Source organism: Phocoena sinus, chromosome 8, assembly GCF_008692025.1.
Source record: "Phocoena sinus isolate mPhoSin1 chromosome 8, mPhoSin1.pri, whole genome shotgun sequence".
Lineage (NCBI taxonomy): Eukaryota > Metazoa > Chordata > Mammalia > Artiodactyla > Phocoenidae > Phocoena > Phocoena sinus.
The window spans coordinates 26,623,931-26,647,940 of NC_045770.1; the positions used below are offsets into that span (position 1 = coordinate 26,623,931).

General features: G+C 33.8%; 1 protein-coding gene across 4 annotated transcripts in view; it reads right to left on the reverse strand.

Moving 5' to 3' along the window:
* The window catches only part of GRIA4 (glutamate ionotropic receptor AMPA type subunit 4), a 520,825-nt gene that overhangs the window by 23,626 nt on the left and 473,189 nt on the right, over positions 1 to 24,010 (reverse strand). For 3 of the 4 annotated variants that reach the window (XM_032640086.1, XM_032640084.1, XM_032640085.1), the window contains one exon: positions 22,289 to 22,536. In XM_032640086.1, the coding sequence (XP_032495977.1) occupies positions 22,289 to 22,536 (248 nt within the window). Of the gene's footprint in view, positions 1 to 11,146; positions 11,186 to 22,288; positions 22,537 to 24,010 lie in introns of all 4 variants that reach the window. The other variant, XR_004351085.1, reaches the window with a different exon arrangement.

A 24,010-nucleotide genomic window follows, 5' to 3' on the forward strand; every position in this document is an offset into this window, starting at 1 on the left:
AGGAAGCCTTATTAAATTTGTGATCTCCGCTTCCCCTCAATGGGTCTTACAGATGCTAATAAAAACATTAGATTAATTAATAAGAGAATTGAGGAGAAAGAGACTCTTCCCAACAAGATGGAAACTTTTAAAGGGTTGTTAAAAAATAAAATAAATAAAGCAAATATTGAAAGTGGTAGAATAAAGAGGAATCAGAAAGGGAAGAGTCATGGAACTCATCACAGCAAGATGGAAATCTTTAGATGGTTATTAAGAGTTGGGATAAATAAAACGAACATTGATGGGATCAAAACAAAGGTTTTTAATACAGCACTACCTAGGACTGTGTGAGCCAAAGGGACCCCCCCATTGGTGCTCCCTGACATTAAAGGCCACCAAACAAATCTGCTCTAATTACCCCAGTTTGGATAAATTTTAAAAGCTAGTAGGAAAAAATTACACTGAGAAACCTGACCAGCAATTGCTTGGGGCAAGATTTAGGCCAATTAATCAAATCAAAGATTGACAAAAAGGCTTGGGTCCCTTGGCTCAACCCCTTACTGGGGTCCTCAAAGCCTTTTATACAGGAATGAATAAAATGGCTGGAGGAAAAAAAGGAAAAGTTTCTGGGACTCCTTGTAAGACTGAGACTTGTAGGTCCTAATGGAAACTAAGGTTAAAAGTATAAGAACTGATAGAACTAAGATGAAAGTTTATAAGAAAATTGGTGTATTTGAATGGGCTTTATGTAAGATGGTTGCATCTCTTTTGCCTGATTGCATTGTGGGGATGGACATTTTGTCTTCCCTTGCCTGGTATTGTAAGACAGGGCAGGTAAATCCACCCTTTAGGCAGTGTTAATTGAATATGCTAAAGGAAGCCAATAGGGTTGCCTGAGCCCACATAATATGAGAAGGAAATTGGGGGTTGATATTTAGGGGATAAAAGAACCACTAGTGGAAGATTTTGCCGCTAGAGTGAATTGGTATGGGGTGGCCTTGTGCACTCAGAAAGAGGGAATTTATTGAATGCTTTGTGCAGACTTTTTGAAGGCACGATGCCTTGAATCCTAAAGTTCTAGAACATAGAAATCTTTTGGTTTCCATTTTAGTTGGAAATCTTCTCTGTGATATAAAGAAGCAAATTAAAGAAAATGTAGTTGGATGAACAGATCAGGCTTTTGATATTATTTCGGCAGCAGCCCAGTTCTTAGGGGAAATGGAAAGCAACCATCTTTGTCTTGCAAATCTCTACAAAATCAGAAATGTAAATATAGCTCACAATGGCCTGAGACTGAACCTGGTTGACTCAATCAGGTAGAACCTGAAACACCAAAGAAAAAAAAGAGATCTTTTAAAAAGTACAATCTGCTGGAAATGCTCCCTCACACAAAATCTAATCCACAGCCTCCTTAAAGATTTATCAAGGACAAATACAAGTCTTAAAAGTCTTTTCCACATAGTAAAAAGCCTTAGCAATCTGAGCAGATACAACCTTATTCCAATTGTTTATAAACCAGTGAGTTTTGTGTTGTATCTAATTCATGACTAAACTTTTACAATGAAAGCTATGACATCTGTGGTTGTGTTTATGTCTATGTGTGTACATTATAGATATGGTATTTTTGTATCTCTGAATGGTATTAACCAAAATTAATTTGTAAAGAACTCGTTTTAATTGACTTAAAAGTAAGCACTTACAAATTAAACATTTCCAAATGTAGCAGAAATGAATCCAAATAGTTTTCAAGTGTACCTGATCTAGGATTAATCTTTAATAAATAAAAGCAAGTTTAAGTTTGTTGGTTTAATTAAACAGGCTTATCTTGAGAGTTATCAGCATTAAATGTAAATTAAACACATTCTACCAGGTTTACCACAAGTTAAATACATTCAGTTATCTCTGTTACAAAATTTGTCACCAAAAAGGATAAATTTTGTATGATAAAATTTTCATAAGTAATTAAATAAATTTAAATAAAACAAGAGTTTTTAGATGAACTCTTTAAGAATAATTATGTTTTATGGCATATCTACTTAAAAGTAATTTCCTTAAATTTTATTGGTAACTTGAAGCTTTAGAGTTTTGCTAAGTTAAATGATGGGAATTCATTGACTGTCTAGATCATTTCTAGAGAAGATAAAATACTGAAATATTAATTGTTAAACAAATCTAAGTCTACTTTTGTCTTCTTATTACAGAAAAACTAAAGATGTTGGGTTTATTAGAAACATGTCATGCATCACATTGAAAAAAAAATTATGCCATAAGGAAATGTATGTTTTTGGAAATTATAAAATGTATTTATAAGTTTTCCAATAAAAATAATACTGGTATAACAGTTTACAGTTGCTTACTTCTTAGTTTTCAGTAGAAATTAAGGTTTCTAAGGGTTACAAATTCTAATTAATCTATATAAGTGAAACTACTAAAACTAATAAGGAAAACATCTTCATATGTAAGGAGAAAAAAGGTATGAGTGGAAATGCTTTTTGTTAAGGAAAAAAAGTAATTTTGTCCTAAAGAGGGAGAGAGTAAAAGAGAAATCACAGGACAAAATCTGAAGGTGAAAAAGGAAGTTATAGAAGATTTGTGGAAAAGGAGCCCTGCGAAGAGTTTTGTGCTTGGTCAGGACTGGTTAAGATTAAAATAAATTTAATTGAGTGAATTAATTTTAATGTTAAAAGTAAGCTGGTGCAAAATTAGAATTTGGTTTTCTCTCTTTTGTTAGGAAGACAAAGTTTTCTTGGAATATTCATCTACTTTGATAGCAGATTGTAAAATTTCTTACCTTTCAAGTAACCTGTTGTAACTTTCTGTATTTACTTTTGAAATCTTTTATTGTCACTTTGATTAAGTGAATAAGTATTGTTTCACAGTGACCTATAATCCTATTTGACCAAGTGTTTTAAAACCTTTTGATATCTTTGACAAACTTTCCTAAATCAAAATTCTAAATAAAGTCCTTTTGACCTCTAGCTAACTTTGGGATGTTTCAGAGGGCCCCTGAAAAAGCTCGAAGAGAGATATTAAACTAACAGACATGGTATGTCAAATTACATGGGAAGCATTGTCAAATGAGAAATAATAAACCTTCTTAGGTTATATTGTATGGGTAAATTTTATTAATATAAATGTTCTAGAAGTTATATGAAATTCCTAAAATTCAGGTATGTCCTGGTATGTTACCATTTTTCTAGTTATTATCTTAAAATGTTGTATGTCACAGAAATAGCCAAATTTCCTTGTCAATCGCATTGCAATCAGATTTTTAATTTGTCTTTTGTCATTTATAGACAGTTATTGTTTTACTAAAATGCTTTTACAAAATGAAGATCTTCAAGATGATTCATAGAAAGGATTTTTGGACAAATATAAGTTTCTGATAACTTGCAGATCATACCACTAAACTAGTAAGAAACTACAGAATTCTAATGAAAAACCTAATGGCTTCATAAAACTGCTAATAAAAGATCAAGGTCAATAAGAATAATTATATGGGACTGTCTGAACTGATGAATGTGAGTTATAATTTTTATGACTTTTTGTCTGAAATTATACTGGCTTTTTAATCTTTGCTTTCCAGATAAAAAGAAATATTTCCTCTTATATTAACTATAGCTTATAGCAATTTAGTAAATTATACCTTTGTAAATAGAATTGAAATGACTTTTTCTTCCTACCTTATCCCTCCAGAATTTGGAAACTCTTAGTGAGTATTCTTATTTTCATGGCAATATATTTATTTACACATCTTCACTAAGAATCTATTCTCCTTGTATTAGAACACAATTGGAAACATTGGTTATATTACCAAAGCTTTGACTGGAATGTCATCTTTGAGAATATGCATAGAATCAGATATGACCAGACAGCTTTAAGGAACTAAGATTGACTTTATGGAGCCATAAAGCCCTTTGGAAAAACAGCCTGGTACCTTTCTTACAGGGTTCCCAGCAGCCTTACCAGGTGAGTAAGGAAGGTCATTGCCTGGCAGGCACAAGAAGCTCAGGATATTTTCGGGACATCAAGAAGAGTTCACCCAAATCTATATATATTACAGGTAAATCTGATGTCAAGTCCTTGGCATGGCTTCATGGTATGAGAGGCATTTAAAAGTTCAATCTGGAGATTCCTTTGAATAATTCCAGCAAAGCAGATTTAAAAGAGATTATATGGTCAATTACTATTCTTGCTGGACTTAGGTAAATAATCAGGCCAAGTTTAATGACACTAAACTTATTTTGCGAACAAATTAGTCTTAATTTGGTTTTCTTTGATAGAAGTGAGGGTAATTTGTAGAGAAAAAAATGTGTGTTTCAGCAGAAACTATAATCTATAGATCCAGTCCTGCAAACTGGACTGGATCCTGAATTCGTATAGTTTCCTCAAATATTTGGCTACAGCTCTTCAAACTAATGTTTCCAATTTTTCTCCTGCTGCTCCTTTTCATTTGGAATCATTGAGAACTAAAGCTGCCCTTTTTTTGAAGCCCTGCAAACTGAAGCTGAACAACTTGTTATAAACTTTAGAGAGATCACCATAATTGCCTATATTTAGACAAACCTCTTGACTGTTGCTGTGTAAGCTTCTTGGAAAGTTTGCCTGAACACCCAATGACATCACTGAAGACATTTCAAACTGTAAAAGATGCTTTGACCCTGATATCTAGAAATCTTGATTGGCAGCTCTCAGGACTCAGACACTGGGTTTAGAATTTGCTCCAATAATTAACCTTTGTTTTTCTTTTGTCTCCCCACAAATACCTCTTATTAAATATCTGATTGCTTGCACCCTATAGGCCTAACTTTGAGAGCCTACCTGCATCACAGCCTCCTGAAATGAACTGACTTATCGTCAGGACTATGAGACTGATTGGATAAGATATAAAGCAATATATCTATTCAACTTCTGGACTGTGAAACTTCTCGAAGTTTCAAAGGTGAGACTGTAGGGGAACAAAATCTGCCACCCCAAAATATATCTGGCATGTGAATTATTTCAAGCTGAAAACAATCAAGGCCCAAAAGACTCAGGAAGAAACTTTGACCTTCTTGCTAACTGCCTTAAGAATTTAGATAGAGGGACTGTTATAGGAATAGAGCTATCACCAGAGAAATCTGCAAAGAATATGGACCAGGTGTGGTGGGGGTATCCTTAGAGATCAGAGGCCACTCAGTGTACCACTGTCTCCACATGACCCAAGCATTTGTTTGCCAAATATTTGCTTTTCCATCTCTATGTGAATTGTCTTCCTCCCCCTTTGAGGTCCCAAACGACTACCTCCAACATCCTCTTTTGTCTTTAGCTGAAGATTGTTTTTAAGGTGAGGGTTTGGGCCATTTTGGCAAGTTAGTCAGTTTTCCTGGGTCTCTCCCATGTATACATGTTATTAATCTTTTGTTTGATTTTTCTCCTGTTAATTTGTCTCATATCAATTTAATTCTTAGACCAGCCAGGGTAGAGGAAGGGTATCTAACCCTCTCTGACAATTCTAATAAATCTATTTTTAAATTAATTAATGACGATTTTCATGTATGCCTATTAAAGGTAAGAGAAGTAAAAATATTTCTATGACCCATGGTGGCTCCAGAATTTTAATAGAGAAGAGGTTTTTAGTTTTGTTTTTTTTTTTTGCGGTACGTGGGCCTCTCACTGTTGTGGCCTCTCCCGTTGCGGAGCACAGGCTCTGGATGCACAGGCTCAGCAGCCATGGCTCGCAGGCCCAGCCGCTCCGTGGCATGTGGGATCTGCCCGGACTGGGGCACGAACCCGCGTCCCCTGCATCAGCAGGCGGACTCTCAACCACTGCGCCACCAGGGAAACCCAAGAGAAGAGGTTTTAAGACTGTGATTTGGCAAGAAAGAATTTCCAAGGTATTAACTCAATTTGTGATCATTCTGCAAGCACATGATATATGGGTTTTTTTAAAGGACTGTCTGTTAAATCAATAAAAATTAAAAAAAAACTGTTAAAAGATATTATTTACCCTTACATAGTATTTAGAAAATATAAGTTAATCATATTAAATAATTTAAATTTTATTTTATTTGTGGTGGCCTTTGGGTGTGCTATTTGAGATTATATGGGATAAAGTCCCTGCCCTAAGCCACCCCATTGTTATCATTATCTGTTATCAAATTGTACAAAAGGGCTTTATTTCAAGGTGAAGTCACAACTACCAAGATTGTGAAGTGCTTCAAGTTATCTCTAGATATCATTCACTATTTAAGTTGTGATTATCACCATTCTAAAATAAAATTTAAAAAATACTAGGCCTTTCACAAAGATGCTTTGTCTGGACTGTCATTTGCTGTGTGCACTCTGCCCCATCCCTGACTTTAGATTCTTTCATCTCCTAGACCATTCTCCTTATTCTCTTTATACAATTTCCAGAATTCTAAACCATTCCATGAACCATGACCATGTTTCCTTTTTCCATCCTTTGCTGAGTCTTAAAAATGTCCATCGATTGCTTTAAAGAACTAGAATCCTACAATATTTGAGTCAAAATGTGGTTTAGAGGCTGTCTCCAACGTTCTCATTTTACAGATGTGGTCACTGAGGTCTAATGAAAGTTAGGTGACTTGCTCAACAAAGCCCAGCTGGGACACAGGTCTTCTGCCTTCTAGTCCAGTGCTCTTTTCTACAGTACTATGGTATCTTTGTTCCTGTCTTCCTTTCTTGTGTAGTTAAACTATTTGCTCATCCCTCCTATGGCTATCTAAGGAAACTTCTTTTTCCTGAAAAGTTTTTCAGGTTTGGTAGGGGTTACCCCTTGATTAAGCTTTGACTCATATTCCCTGCACTAGGAAGGTGGTACCTCCTGTTCTCTCTGGCTAAATACTCCTTGAGCTGAGATACATCTTCAAAGGTAAGTGATCTTGTCAACCGAATTGATCCTTCCCAAATATCCAAGAAGGAAGTATAGTAGATGACTTCCTTTAAAAAACAGTACTAACAGCCTAAATGATGACTTGATTTCATTAAATGGTAACATTTATTTTCTCTCATGGTTAAAATAAGATAGGTTTATTTTGATACATACAAGGTTCTTAATGATTTAAGTGATAATCTTTTATGATACCTAATCTTGGATCTCCAAGAACAGTATCATAATAAAGCTTCAGTATAGTGAATTAGAAGGTCACAGAAACTCAACCTCATCTTTGAATTCTCATTTCCCCTCCTTTCCTATAGCCAATTATCCATTACGAGCTGTTTTTCTGAAAAGTGTCTCTTAAATTTATATTTTCATTTCTATTACACTGGCATCGCCTTATCAAAGTCTTTATCACCTGAGACAAGATCCACTGACTCTCGATCCATTCTCAGATCCTCAGAGTCAGAATAACCTTGTTTCTCTGCTTGTTTGTAGTGCTTTGTCAAAAACCTTCAGTGATTCCCGATTGCCTCCAAGATACTATTCTATTCTAGTTTTTCTGGTATTCAAGGCTTCCCAACAATTCAGTTTACATATATCTTTAAAATATAATTTCATTATATTTTGTTGAGCTAGACTCTGTGTCAAGTTCTCTGTATTCTCACTGAATCCTCATTGAATCCACATGGCTAGTAAATGGCAAAGATGGAAATAAAACCTGGGTCTGTCTAACACAGTAGCCCAGCCTCTTAACACCCCTAGTCTCCCAAACAGAACTTCTCTGCCTCCAGCCAGTCTTGTTTCCTTATAGTCCCAAATATGTTTTATGCAGAATCAATTCCAGTCTCACGATAGAAAGTTTACCAGGAATTCCTTTTTTTTTTTCTCTTAGCTTTTCTAACTTCTTATCATTTTCCAGTAATCACTCATTGACTTATTCATTCAATTAATATTTATCAACTATTACATCCAAACCTATTTTATCAGGTCTTTCCCAAATATTCTAGATTGTAATTATCTCCTGCTTCTTTAAATTATCTATTTATTTTCAGGAGCACTCACATTTGCTCTGAGTCATACATTCCTTTACAATGTTAGCTGTACCATTTTTTCTCCTTCTTGGAGGACAGCAGCTGTGTCTTATGGTACTTTATACCATTCTCAGTCCTAATGCAGGGCAAGAAATATAGTAGGCATTCAATAACTAAATGCAGAATTGATATCTCAGTGAGTTAACTTAAGGTGCTACTTTTCAAGCAACCTACTAAAATGAGAGTATAGTGTGTTAGACAACAAAAGAGAATCAACCATGGAACCTAATGAATTTTGGGAAGACCTGGTATGAAGAGTGTTTTAAAACACACAAAAAAACAAAATAAAACAAAATAAAGCAAAAGGCTTCAAAACTGTCTTTTAAATATTGGCAAGGAGGACATAAAAAATTACTAACACTAGCCATCTTAATGAATAATGGCAAGCAATTTTGTCCATTGTATAAACAAAATAATCTAAGAAGGTATTCCATATTATAGATAGCTAAAGAGATCACCAGCTCAGTTTGTGTAGCCAAAGAATACTAAAAGATAAAATCATATACAAGTTTGTTTGTGAATATCAAGGGAAATCTGATACTTCCAACTAAACTCAAAGACAAAAATCACAGATACTGGCAATTTTATAGATCAGTTCTAATCTATTTTAGTGTAGCAAATAAAACATACTACCTTGAGAAATTTTTTTACTGCTTAGAACAATATAATTCAGCACATTTTAGAAATTAAAAAGTTCATTTATCATAAACAGATTTTAAATGTCAACTGTATTTGTTTTAACTTGATTTATTTTATTGTATATATAAATAATGTATTTAATTCACTAAATACATCTACTTAACCTTTATATACAAATACTTTAAATTTCCTATCAAGTTCTTGAGAGAAAATATTAAAATTTTAATTTTTCTCTTTCATTTAAGGTTGCAGGTTCATTAGTAATAGAATAGTCTTTAAATATAACTCAAAATACATAACTTAAAATGTCTTTTAATTGATCTTGTTTCATCTACCTTAACTTTTGGGTTGGATTTTGGTTCGGTGGGAGAATGGCACAAACAGAAAAAGGAAATTGATTGATAAAAATAGGTCTTAGAGAAATAGAGATTATAAGCTAATGGGATCTTGAAAGGAAGCTATCTGAACTTGCCGTACAAAGGGGGGCTCATAACTAGGAGAGCATGTGACTTTTCTGTTATTCTCTGAAAATAGCTGAAGACTAAGAATTCTAAATATTTGTCTATAAATATTTTAAGTTTATGCCATTCTAAGTGAAACATAAAGCTCTTATCTTTGACAGCAACGGGGCTCATAATCATATTTCAAACAGAAACATATTCTCTCATTTATTTTTATTAAAATTTAAATAGGAAGAAACGACAAAAAGTTTAAATTATTAAGTCTCGCCTACAGTTGTTCCTATTGGGGTTAATACTAGAACATATCACACAGTCTTTTAGCTATTAGCTCCTCATCAGGTTGGATACTTTTTAAACTACCAGTTTGGGCACTTTCATTAATTATTTTTAATATATTTAATAAATGGAATGCAGTTAATATGAGATCAATACTTTTCACTTTACTGAGCGACTAAACAAGAAAAAATGATGTTTTATCTCAATTTCAGGTTATCGAAAAGAACTAGAAGTCACTGCAGAACCACCAAACAATTCTTTCTCGGAATTAGATTACCATGATATATTTCATAAGAATTCAAAGTACACAACAGATCTGCCTGACATAACTAATATCTGTGTGGGTGTCCAATTTTAACATATAAGTAGCCCACTAAAAATATTATGACTTTTTTTTCTTTGCTTAGGAATGAATAATGTGCCTCCAATATAACCTATACCTTTCACTAAAGGAGTCAGTCATTGAGAAACTCAAAGTTAGTTTCTATTAGGTTTCTGGATTTGGTGACCATTGCAATATCATTATCTACATAAATAGTATACATTGGCATTAAAATCAAATTTCTAGTTCGTATGTGTGCTCTCATGTATGTTCCTAATCACATGACTACTATGGCTCTTACTCAGAAGATAGCAATCTCTAACAAAAATCCAATTTTAAGATAACGCCAAGATTCTAAACACATTTGTAACAAAGCAAAAACTGTGTTTCTGTAAGATGATGATTATTTACTGACAACTCATTGCCTGAATTCTCATTCTTTTGGCACATTTCTTCTCCTTCCTAAAATTTCCTTCTTCTTGATCCCCAACTGTCTCAGTTACATGATCCTAAAGCTTTCCTAAAATGCGTTTGAGTCACATTAAGATGTAGCCTCCTTGGAGAGCGACAATAACAAAAAGCTATTGCTAGATAGAATCTGGAAGCTGATCCCTCCATAATCCATATGATTTCTTCAAATATCTCAAATTCTGGATGCTTTGTAAATTCTCTCACTTGTTTCCACTTTGGATTTCTCCCCTATGGAAGGACCAATTTGAAATAGAGTACCAAAGGCAGGGAATACTGATGATGTTCATGGACAACAACGTAAAACGTGAGTGGTAACACTGGAAACCATTAAAGACAATGTAAAAGGCCTGGGAAGTGCTTCTATAAGCATGGAGAAGTACTGCTCAAGACAATATTACCTCCCTTTCATCTTATTTTTCTAACCACAGTTTTCATAGGGTACCTTAAAAATTTCATTAATCCTATACTACTTCACACCAAAAGTCTAACTGACAATATTTCAAATTATGTATCATTTAAATTATTTTTATAGCTGCTTATTTTAATAAAGCAGCTATAAAATAAGCAGCTGCTTATTTTAATAAATTTTTTTCTTAATGATATATTTTCTATAGAAACACTTTGGATTTTACTTTTAATATTTTTGTAACCTCATTATCCATTATAGTTTGATTGTCAGTTACTATCCATATTTTACATGTAGTGAAATTAACAACTGATGACAATTTCCTAAGGCCTATGTAAGAATCTAATCCTTAATGGAAAACTGGCACTGATATTTAATGATGATGGAAAACCTTAACATATAACTGATAAGACTTGTGTGAAGGTTTTTATTTTTTTCCTATTTCATTTGTAAGTGGATATTCAAATAACTATTATGCACAGGTGGCAAGCTGCTTTCCTAATCCTGTTGGGTTAAAAAATATAAATGTATAAAGAAAAAGGGATTAAAAATAGGTGGGGGAGGGGTTTCCTTCAAATAAATGGAACCCATTCTTTTGAAAGAAAACTCCCCTCTTACCTTGGTCCTGGAGCTGGTTAGTTCTCCTCTGTCCTCCTCCTAGGGGAGAAATACCCAAAGTTAAACAATAATAGAACATGGTCTTGTATTAAAGTCAAGTTCAGTTCTGGCTGATCCCTTCCTCAGGTCTCACAAGACACTACCAACTATCTGATATACTGGGGCATTCATTGAATTGAACTTAAAATACATTTAAAGATTAAGCCAAAGGGGAATGAACATTAGTTGTGTAAGGGAGACAAAACTGTCTGCTCTTTAGTCAGTCTATTTTATTAGAGCTTCAATAAGCTGAAGACTGACTTAGAGCAGAGTAATTTATGGAAGGGCATTGATTGGGTAATTTTCATCAGCTGGAGTGAATCATGAAGGGTGTACCATGGGGAGTACCTAAAGTTCCCCAAGTAGAGAGGGGCATGCTGTGATGTTTCAATGCATTTCCCTGATGTTCTTCATGTCTTTTGAGGGTAAAATGATAGTGCTACGAGCAACACCATGTTTGAAGCAGTACTAAATCTAGTATGAACAAGAATTATTGTGAAAGTGAAAAAAACCCCTAATAGCTCATTAGATGGGAACATTCGGAAAAAGTCTGGGACATGGGTATGATCAGAAACTATGTGCTTTAGTTTTCTCAAAACAGGGAATCATAGGTTAGATAAAGAGGGGATTTTTTTTTTTTTTCTCAATGTGTCTCTAACTAGTACTCTCAGTGTCTTTGGAGAGAAACAAGGCGGCATAGTGAAACAAGCATGGATTTTGGAATTATATAATAATGGGCTCCTATTCCAGTTCTGTCATTTCTCAGCTCTTTGACTTGAATTTCAGCAACATCTGTCCACATGAAGATAGTAGAACCAATGTCAAGGGGTTGTGGGGGAAAATATATTCATATACATGTGTTTGGTATGTAGTACAGTAGTTATTAAATTTTATTTCCTTTTTATTTATATGGTCTCTGATATGGAATATAGTTGATTTACAATGTTGTATTAGTTTCTGCAGTACAGCAAAGTAAGTCTGTTATACATGATATGGTCTTTTCTTACTTGAATGACTTTATCTCTTTAGAGACCAATGTCTAGTTAACTGACCTTAGCATCAATTCCTATATGCCCCTTGGCGTAATTTCAGAGATAGTGACCAGCTCCCATAAAAAAAAAAAAAAATCAAATACCAGACAATTGATTGAATTCTGTGAGACATGGAGGAAAGTGGAGACCAAGAATGAGCCTGAACCCATACAAGATCATGTGCTATTGTTATTTAACTTTGGGTAACTTATTAAAATTCTTTATCAAGTAAAATGACATCAAGTGAGAAAATGGATGTACTTTTGGAACATCAGGTTGTCACAGTATATCCCAGAGATGTCAAAATGAAGGATGCTGTAGTCATTACTCAAATGGCTATTATGAAAATGTGCAGGGAAAAAACACTGTATGGCAGATTCTATATTACACATCTATTACTGTTACCATTTATTTAATGTTGGATTCATCCTATGAACTTTAATCACTTTAACGTTACATGATATAAATATGGCACAATAAAACTCCTCCAACTACAAATATACATGTTTTTTCTCATGTTCTTCCTTGGAAACTTTAACTTCATATATTTAATGAATATTCTAAGAATGGCTATTTTGACAAACCAGGCTTTATCCACTATACTCTATAAATTCTAAAGAATATATACAGAAATAGAGACTTTCCTTTTTTTCTGAAACAGATATATTCAAAAATCATAAAGCTGTGCTATAAATAGAAAAAAAGAGTAAATTATATTTTATGAAACACCTACTTCATCCGTGGAACCCACTTATCCGATAGAGTTTTTGATGGAATTATCTTTATATTCTGAAATGATCTGAGAATCTATGAATAAGAACAACTGTAGGTACACTGCCAGGCTTGGTTGCAATTACAGTGGCTATACAGTCTTCAATGCTTCAGGGCATAAACTGATTGCTATTTATAATGAAGGGAAAAATAAAAAAGAAATTAAGTAGTACTAAAGTTGTTGGAGCTATTATGGTGCTCTTAAAAATCAACCCTCTCAAGTATTACGTATTGAACCACCACGGGATACCACATTTCATAGATCAATTTTTATCATATCTAGATATGGATATATATGTTTTATTCTTAAAAAAAAGAAGTAAGTCCTTCTACATGTATGTGTATCACTTTAGCTGTTTTATTCCCACTTTAATATAATCCAAAGAATTTTGTCAGATTTGTACGTTGCCAAAAATTTGATGTCAGTGTATAATTTTAAATCTCTCTCTATATAAATATAAAGGAACTGTGTCTATCTCTAGCTCTGTGGTTCTCTCAGAGAAGTTCTTTCCTTAAATACTTTTCCATTTCACAATGTAGACAGACTATGATAAAAGCAGCTATTTAGTTAATTAGTGACTTACTTAATTCCAAAACCTAATGAGTTTCTATTGATGTTCTGGGGGTGAATTTTCCCCCAGTGTTATTAGGTATCCACAACTTCAAAGAGGTGTAAGAGAATTCTTTGGTTGTTTTGCTAAAGACAGTGCAGGGCATGACTCAGAATCTCAGACTCTCAAAGTGAGAAGGGAATTTTGATGTCACTGTCACAGTACTCTCTAAGAGATGTGAGAATCCCTTCTATTTCTGTTTGAACAACTCTGATGTCGAGAATCATAGCCAATTTCCCCCCATTTTTTGGACCAGTTTTAATTGTTGTAAAATCTTTCTTTGTGTTGACCCGAAATCTACCTCTGTGTAATTTCCTTAACTTATCAAGAGTTTATTTAGTTTTTAATATTAATTAAACTTTATAGTTTCTTGAGCTCTTATATGGCTATTTGCAATATACCTTGAAATTATCAATGTTGCTGAAACTGCAGCATGGAATAATCATAGAACCTGTTCAGTAAGTTTTCAAAGTAAACTATATTTATATTAATAAGTTTTTTTTTCTTTTTTTGTTCTTTTCCTATGAGAGCACTGGAGAGAGTCAGAAGATCTCCGTTCCAATCTCAGCTGTGTGAGACTGTGGGCAAGTCACTTAACGTCTCTAATTTATAATGTCTTCCTCTGTAACAAAATGACATCATAAAAGGGTTTAAAGGAGCAAGTAAAAAATATATATATGTGGAAGTGGTTTGAAAGCTATAATGCTGTACTGCTACTATTATTGTTTCACTTTAGAAATACATTGCTCAGCAATTTTTAGAGCTCTATGTTAAGCTAAATTTAAACATTATGTCTTAAAAGTGAACAAATTAAAAAGCACATTAATTAAATAATAGATTAACTGATTCTTTGCATTATATGATATTATCATTGCTATATCATTTCATAGTAAATAATTCTTTTTTTTAGTCTATGACCTTCATTTTTACTCTGGAAGACAATCAGGTCAGTTTTTCTTGGATCCCATTTACTTCTATTTACCTCTGATTAGCCTAGCCTCAAATATAAGTCAAAAGTTAGGGCATTGACTTAGGGTTCTGGATACTTGGTTTAATTTTAAGTTTTTTATTTCACATTCTTTTTATCTTTTAAATTTACTTTTCATGCTAAAGGTGTTAGCAACTTAGAGCAGCTGTACTTATTGATAATACTTTTTTTGTGATCCTAGTTGCAAATTCCTAAAAAGAGGGGAAACTAGGGACCGGGTGTCTGATGATGTCTTCTCTTAGTTACTAACAGGATTCTGGCCTGTTACTATATCAAAAAAGGATGTTCAGAAGTTGCAAATCTGTCAGCTCCAAATATGAAACAACTAGGCTTCTATAATAGCAGAGGCCTTGCAGGTAGTTCTTGACAGTTTTTATATAATCTTTTGTGTAGTGAAGCAACAATGGAGAGGGTCCATATACTCTTATGTTGTCTTTGAAAGTGAGTTGCTTGTGTCACATTTGTTTGATTGACTCCAATTTGATTTTTATTTTGGCAAACTCCCAAATAGTTAACACTTAGAGAAAACAGATTGAATTTTTAACATTTCTGTAAAAAATATTTGTGTATTAATTTCTTCATTGAGTACCCTAGAAAAAAATTAAGATAAATAAAATCTAGATTATTTCAATATGATGTCGTGACTTTGTTTGGTCAATAGTATTTACAGTGATAGATTTCTTCCACATTTTGGTATTGTATACTTTGAAAGGCAGAATTAATGCTAAGAAAATTTTTATGCCTTTAATGATTCTTTCATTGTTGAGTTGTGTGACAGTAAAGAAACATATTGAAATGGCTTTACAAAGTTTCTGAAAGTGTATTTCATTCTGTGAATGAGTCCTAATGATGAATTTTAGGTTTTCAGAAAGTTTGGAATCTGTCCATTTAAAATAAACTACTTTTAATCATGAAAAAGCTATTCCTGGTATTAAGGAGGATAAACAATGTATTCACAGTATTTCTAACTTCTGTTTTTATGATTATTATTTTTAAAACGTTCTCATAATCAATATAATGCCCATTTCTGAGAAGCCTTGTCGCCAGGCTAGGTAATTTAAAAACTCGATTGGTGACTTTTCTATTCAGGTGTTGCCAGGTATGTATGACTATGTTTGTGGCAAAGCTATTTCAAATGTATGTTACTTCATTCTGAAAACAAGAATTATAGGACTGATTTTGGGGGAGAAATAAATATTTAAATAAATGAGCTACAGTTTCTTATCCCTACTTAAATTAAAGCAGAATATAATTCTAAACTAGGGTCTTTACTATTTCCCAGTTCATTCCAAATGACTGCCAAACTATTCTATATTCCTTCTCTTAAATATGAATAATAAACCAGCCCCATCTTGGCTGATATTGTCTTGGCCAAACAGACCCCTTTTCACTTGCTTTGTTGTTCCTTTGTGTCCCCTTTATAACCTGAGCGCTAGCACTGCAATTGCTTCTGGAAACCAATCCTTGTAGTGAGATGATGTGTAAAGATGAGTGACATAATATGGAACCTGTCAAACTATTAGACATATATCAAGAGGAAACACTTAAATACACTACTAATATAGGGATAAGTTCATCTACAGCACATTTATTACATATCAGATTATGAACTTTATCCTTAGATATAACTATATGTTTCCTAAATACATGTGGCATGGGTAGGTCAAGGCTGCTTGACTTGGTTGGCTATAGGTTCTACACTCACATTAGTTGTGTGTTGCAATTGAATTAACTTGAATTTTATAGGATATAGATATTCTTTTGGGGGATTCTTTACACTTAAAGTATTTGTTTATAAGACAATTGTGTGGGACTAAAGAACAACAGCTTGGAATTCTGGCTTTTCACAGAACTGTCAAAATTGAGATCTAAACTTAGATCTCTTGTCAAATCAGGTTGTGAAGGCTTAAACTGTTAAACTTCTTTTGTAGCAGTTTTATCTTATTAAATTTAATCCTCTTTGAAGTGGTATAAACTAAAACAGCCACAAATTCTCCACGTTTCTCAGGCAAGTTACTAAAACATAGCTTCTAAGTGTAATGGAGGAGGCGTATACAGGTAAACACTGAATTTAAACTTTCAGGTGGTGTTACCTACGGCAGCCACAAAACATCCCCAGAATGAATAACTTGAAAACTCTCTGGTAAATTCTCAGGTGGAACCCAGCAACCATCTGTTGAATAAATTGGCAAATGAATGAAGGCAAATCATATTGGCATTTTTTTCTTTTTACAAGCGGGGAGAATGGAAAATGTATAATACTTGGTGATCTTAAAGAAATGCAGAAAAATGCAGGATTTTTTTCCTTTTCATGGGGAGCTGTAAATTTAATCATCTTTTAACTGCAGGAAAGAGCGAAATGAAAAATCTAAAATTTCAAATGGCAATAGAAAGTTTTATGTTTCCTATTGTACTCAATATCTAGCAAGAGAAAGATGGGATGCATGAATTCTAAAGGGGATTATTTTCCCTTGGGACACATTTAGCATTGATACCTTTACCATGTGACATCTCAGTTTGTGAATGTAAAATACTTGGTACCCACATCTCTAATAACAAACTGAGTAAGTGTTTAAGCATATCACAACCAGGGGGATTTGCATGTGTTTGTGTGTGTTTATGCTGAGAGGTGCAAATGATTTTTGTATGAGTGTGTTTTCTAATCCCTAGACCAACAGACTATGTTCCAAAACATAATGGGATCACAAAAACTAAGTTCAAAAACTAAGTTATCTGTAGCATCTTTTAATATGGCACCTAATAAAATGAGGGATATTCATAAATGAAAACATATCTCTCCCTTTCCATAACAGTTAAAAATAAACCCATACTTGTGTACTAATCTGCTGCAACTCGTTTCCAGAAAATAAGTTAAAATTATATTTACTTGAGGCCAAGTGCTGCTAAGTAATATTAAGTACTCACTTTAAATTCCTGTACTTTTAAGTTTTACTAGTGTCTACATTAAGTGCTAACAATTGACTTGTTACTAATACCAAAAACAGACTACAACTTTAGTGTCACATACAACATCCAGCAAACTCCTTCTTTCTAAACTTTCCAAGTACACCTGAACTTATGACTAAATATATCTCAGAAATTTTATGTAGGAAAGTGGTTCCTTCAAGATAATATATTTTTCACACATGAATTTGAATATTAAATTTAATACATCTGCCCTAAAAAAATACTCCCAAGTTGAAGAAACATAATTTGGCCTACAGAGAACTCTACTTACCCTGATACAGATTTAGACTTGAGACAAGTGTCTTATGAGGCCAGTGATTGTGTTAAATACTGAAATAAAAAGTCCAATGAAGATGTGCTATTCTAATTCCCATTCTTAGTACTTCCTCTCCCCTGCCATGATATTGCTGTGGGGGCTCTGAGTTGCCTGTTGTAAACTAAGCATGATGTGCCTGGTTTCAAAGGAGCAGCTCCTGTTGCCACAGGTTCCTGTAACTGGGCATCAGCAAGTCCAAATGGGCCTCATTTTTCCCCAGATTTCAACCACTGATCAAGTTCTTTTGGGACTGCTTTCTCTTGAAAGACCTTTTTTTTTTTTTTAAACGACAGATCATTTGTCTTATATTAGGCACAGTTCCACAAATATCTTTAGAGAAGGCAAAATTTGAATGGGAATTATCCCTATTGAATAATAAAAGTATAGGAGACTAGCTTTTTTCTTTTTTAGTTTTATTTTTAAATTTTTGGCTGCGCCACATGGCTTGTGGGAACTTAGTTCCCCGACAGGGATCAAACCTGGGACCATAGCAGAGAAAGCGCTGAGCCCTAAACACTGGACTGCCAGGGAATCCCCAGGAGACTAGTTTTTTTAATGTGGCTTCAAACATTAGGGTCAAGCGTAAAAATCTTTACAAAGGCCAGGAAAATTCTGAAGATATGATCCACTTCTTTGTTTCCTGGAAGTACTTGAAGATAATAGATACCATGAATATTTTTAAAAGGGGTATTTCTCATTTAACAACTATTTAATAGTCAGTAAATCTGTATTAAATAAATTACGATTTACTCTAAACAATCTTTATCAGTTTACTTATTGCATGGTAAAGTTGAGAGTCTAGAAACTAGTGTAATATAGATAAGACACTAAAGAAACTACTATTTTGATAGTAAAGTATACAACTTTCCTAGATAATAAATACTATAGTATAGTATGTATCTATACTAAAGTTGCATAGTAAAGTTGATAGTATTGATAGTATAGTCAAAATACACTTCCTCTTTCATCTAAACTTTACATCACATTGCTATGCCATCTAGAGTGTCTATTTTAAAACAACCTTTAAAAATTTCTCAACCAGTGAAGGCTTTTACAAGAGTTTTGGATTGCCAAGGGTACTGGAGAAGGGATGAGAAGGAAGTTCATGTAGAATAAATGGCATTGTGCATGTGGAAAGAAGATTCAGGAGAAATATCAAAGTAGGGAGATAGTGAAACATAAGAGATTTTACCCTTTTATCTCACAATAAGACCTGAAAGTTTTCTTTGGAAGGTAACTTAGAAAAACAAATAGTAATGCCAGTAAGATTTAAGTTTTTTCACTCACTGATATTTATAGCTTGTAGGTACACTTACCTATAGTTGCTTTCCTTTTTAATTTTAAAATTTATAGATTCTAAGTTTAACAACATCAATATACCTGGCATCATTCTATCACCTACAAATTGGAGAATCTATGTCAAATCATAATATACTGATAATTTCTGAGCATACTTATTGGCCTTCTGTTACTGAGAGTCGTTAGTGATAGCTTGATGGTTTTAACATTGTGAAATGCTACGTATGTGTATGCCCAGCAAACGCTAGCCTGAAATAAAGTCTCTCTGAACAATAGGGAGCTTTGCATATCATTCTCTGCCATAAAGATGGGTGCCAGTCATAACTGGTTTAATATTTGTTACCCTAGTCATAGATATATGCTCTGTGATGATCCTGATTGCCTGTGTTTTAAAGCCTACATTAAAGACCCAAGTCTTGATTTTCCATCCTGATTATATATCCTACTCTTACTCTTTTCTGTGACGTTTATTATGAAGCATTTTGACCAAACAGCAAGATCTGGAAATAAAAAAACTCCCTAGATCAACAGAAGATTGCTAGTCATTTGTCTGCATTCTCTGGTTATACTTATATAGAAGGAAGATTGTTTTCCTTTTCATAAAGTCTCATATTACCCAATGAATCAAAACAGCAGCATTTGGAAGAAAGCCATAATTAATGACAATGAAACAGACCAGTCTCAATGTGTCCAGAACTATTAACCTAAAAACTTGGTTAAAAAAATAGATCTTGTGGGAAAACAGACTTAGTCTCAACTGAACAAATGAGGCAGAAAGTTTTCAAAGATACTCTTGATGAAGGTATGCCCTCTGAATATTTCTCTGATGACTGTAATTATTTTGAATTTCGTCATTTATACAGAAGGTGCCTATTGGTCCATTTCTATATTAGTTTGCCTCTTTTGAAGCAGAAGGTTACTAGTTGAATAAGAATGAGAATTTAAGCTTAATGAGCCTCCTGCTTAGTTGGGCTGGGTGTGGGGGAGTAAGGAGGTGTGGGTAAGGTGAATGGTGGTTAGCCTTCAGTGCACTTCCAGTATTCTCAAAGACAGGACAAAATGACTGTGGTTTTGGCATGCAGGGGCCAGCTTGCTCAGGAAATTGTGGCATGTATAAAGCAAAGCACATAAACAAACTCTTAACCCAGGAAGCTGAGTTTAACAATTGCCTCATTAACAAGATCCAGGGAAAGACAGGAAAAGAGGGGGAGGCCAATAGCTGATTATTATACAGTTCTAGACAGATGAAGCCCTTCAGCTTCTCCCTAAACAATCCCTGTAGTGTGGATTTGACAAAGTGGTACATTTAAGAGGGAACACTCTTGCTATCAATGGGAGTCAGGCGCACCCTTATCTGAGGGCCAAATTCAGTCCCTGGAACTTGACTTTATCAGTAGACACAAGACAGAGAACAAGGCAGCTACATCCACAGAGAATTAATTAAGAGCAAATGCTACATCCAGTGAATGTAATCAATAGTGTGAACAGTAATCTACATATCACCCTCTGTTGCTGTCTCCCTTTCTATTTACTACTATTTCGATAGAGATTTATTTGCCACATGGCCTCATTGAAATTACATATTTCTCATGTTGCATCAAACAGAATATTCCCTTAAAGACCAAATATTCTAATGTCACTTTTAGTTTCTGAATGGCTGAAATCTTTTTGGGTAGAATTTTATCATAGATAATTTATTTGTTTGGCTTTCTCCGTGCACATTTCTCTAGTTTCATATGCGAAGTGTGTTCAAATAAACCTGACTTCAGTATTGCCAAAGTCTACACCCAAATATGTCTTTGCTGGCTAATTTTGTTCTATCTCCTTTAAAAATTGTCCCTTTTGAACATACCATGGAACCCCGCTCAAATTATTACAGTGTTGTTTGCAAACACAAAATACTGTTTTAACACAAACTTTTCAGTACTAGTATTTGTTTCTTATATCTGTCTCAACTTCTCCCCCACCCAGCACATATACCCAAAGTACATTGCAGTTCCCTTTTTGAAACCAATCATATAATTTTGTATTGTTTTCACTCCTACTAGGCAACGGTACAGGTCTCATTACCTTCATTTTTCAAAGGCTTACCAGAAACATCATTTTTCAAGACCAGGTTCTTGGTTAATTCCTTTGGCAAAGATTCTGATTTCTTCTTGAATCTGTGCTTTGTATGAATCTCTCCTAAGCAGCACTGAGACCAGAGTAATTTACCAGTCGTCACTTTTGACCCCAGCTTTGCTCTAACCCCAGCAATTCAACAGCAGCCTTTGTTACTTAAGGAAAATAGGAAACTCTGCCGCCTGGACATAAACATGTGAATTTTCTATGTCCAGGACCAAAAGGGTGAAAAGGGCAGATTTTACCAACATTTCCTTAAGAAACAAAGTCCCACTTTTAACACATGTGGACTATCAACCACATGTGTGATACTTTGGTCATAAGTCACATTTTAGGGGTCTACGTGTGAACAATTTTGAATCGTTACTGGGTCTAATTTTACAGATCTTACTTACCCCATACTCCCTTTGCAACAGTAGAGAGTGTGACTTGAGTAAGCACAATAAAATCAGAGCCCAGTTTTCCCTCTGATCATAATTGCATTTATAAATAAATGTGATTTACAAAGTTAGCATTGATACAACTCAGGATTTTCTAAAATATAATGATGTCATAATAAATGAAACATTGAAATGGAAAAAAAGTGTTTTTCTAGAAGATATTGATTTCTTCTTAGAAACTAGCAGGCAGGCATAATTTTAAAAATAATGAAAAAATGTAGAATTATTACTGACACAATGAGAATGTAGATTTCAGTGACCAAAAAAAGTTGATGAGATATAGAAGCATATGCTACCCATGTTTTAGGCCCACTGGAAGCAGCTAGTGTTCAACCAGTTTGGTTTTTATATGGCCTTAAAAGATATATGTCAATTAAGATTAATTATTCTAAAATTAAAAAAAAAACCTGATTGTTGACCAAAAAATATGAAATGGAGAAACAGAAAAACAAACAAACATACCATGTTCACACACAAAACAAAATAATTCTCTCAGGGACATCAGGGAAGGTGGAATACTATAACAACACATGTTATATTGTTATACTATTCCACCCACCTTAATGAAGAACCCTTGGGTGTTGCTACTCCATAGCCTTTCGAATCCAGATTTCCTCCCACTTTCATTGTGTCACATGGCTTTCGCTGCTCAATGTATTCATTCATAGTGGACTCCAGGAGAAAGGCAAATTTGCCCTTGGATTTTCGGACACGAGCTACTCCCTCAGCTGTAGTCCTAGTGAACACTGAAGGCTCTGCTGATCGCATGTAGGTCCACATCTTTTCATACACTGCTATTTTTGATCTCTGGAGGACATTAAAATAAAATTAAATACAGGAAAGAAGGGAACAAGATGTTAATATTGACTGAACCGAGATAAGGATAAAGCCTTCTACGTTACCCTCTAATTGCAATTTGCCATAATAACATTATTCTTTTACAATTAGAAAACTGCCTTTTACAACTGTTTAAGAAAATCACTGAAATGAAAGACATTTAAAAGTGATATTTGGAGAAAAAGGTACCTCATGTCATAATAACTACCTTACTCAACTGCTTAAAGAACAAATTATTATTATTATAAAATGTAGACAGCCATAGAGAGAGTTGTACTGAATTATAACAAACAAGGAGAGTTGTTATATTGTTTTATTTTCATATTTTTCCATGCCTCAAAGTTTTAATGTAAACAATTCTAAAAAAATATATACAAAATGTGCAGTCCCTATCAAGTCAGTATTTGAACACCAAAGGAGGAGGAGAAATCTGCCCTAGTTTACAAACCAAATATCCATAAAACAAGAATCAAACTAGGTTCACCAAAACATTTTTAGACCTTTTTAAACAAAATCTCCAAATAGAACATATATTAAACTTTAAAGAGAAGTAATTCTTGTTTTCCCACTTTATGTTTTGGAGAGTTAGTTTTTCTAATCCCTTGACTTCAGCCAAGAAACTTACTTATATTTTTGTTTATTTGGGCTGTATCTACATTATTTGCAGGACTTAATTTATCCAATTCATTTTGTCGGTATCTGCATTCATATTAGATTTTTTCATCCACACATTTTTTCACACAAAAATATATCCAAATGAACTCAAATGTCCCCAAAGGATATATTTAATAAAATAGAAAAGCCCAAATCCTGTTTTGTGTTTGACAATACAATGATACACACAGACTTTTATCTGGTGCAATTAATTTTGTTCAATAGCAAGATGTGGAAATTTTGCATCTGGATCCAAATTAAAAGTAATGGAGACTTCAGTCAAACCTAAATCTAAGCATGAGGCCAAATCCTGAGTAGCATGTATACTTATTTACACCAACCTTGTTTTGTTTACCAGAAGATAGAATCCAACAAGAAGCAGATCTTCAATAATCAACAAGGTACCCAAATGGCAAATTTAAGAATGCATGTTTTGGGTAAAAGCAAATTACTCAGGTGAACAAAGAAACTGATAAAAGTGGTATTCAAAATTTTGGCTTCATAAGGTGGAAATTTAGTAATCAATAAATCTATATAATAAGTCACACAATAAGAGATTTGCATACCTAAACACCAAAAAACCCCAGATATTTTATGTTAATGTATATTCAAATGGTGATAAATATCAGATAGGAAATAGATATCCTGTATCCTCTGAAATGTTTTTATGTTATTAACACTTGAAAATATGATTCAGAGATTCTGATATGTTTGTGTATGCGTGTTTAGGTAATGAGAGGTTACTTCTGGCTACAGAAATCCTCACATTAGGAAAATTCTATGCCAGATA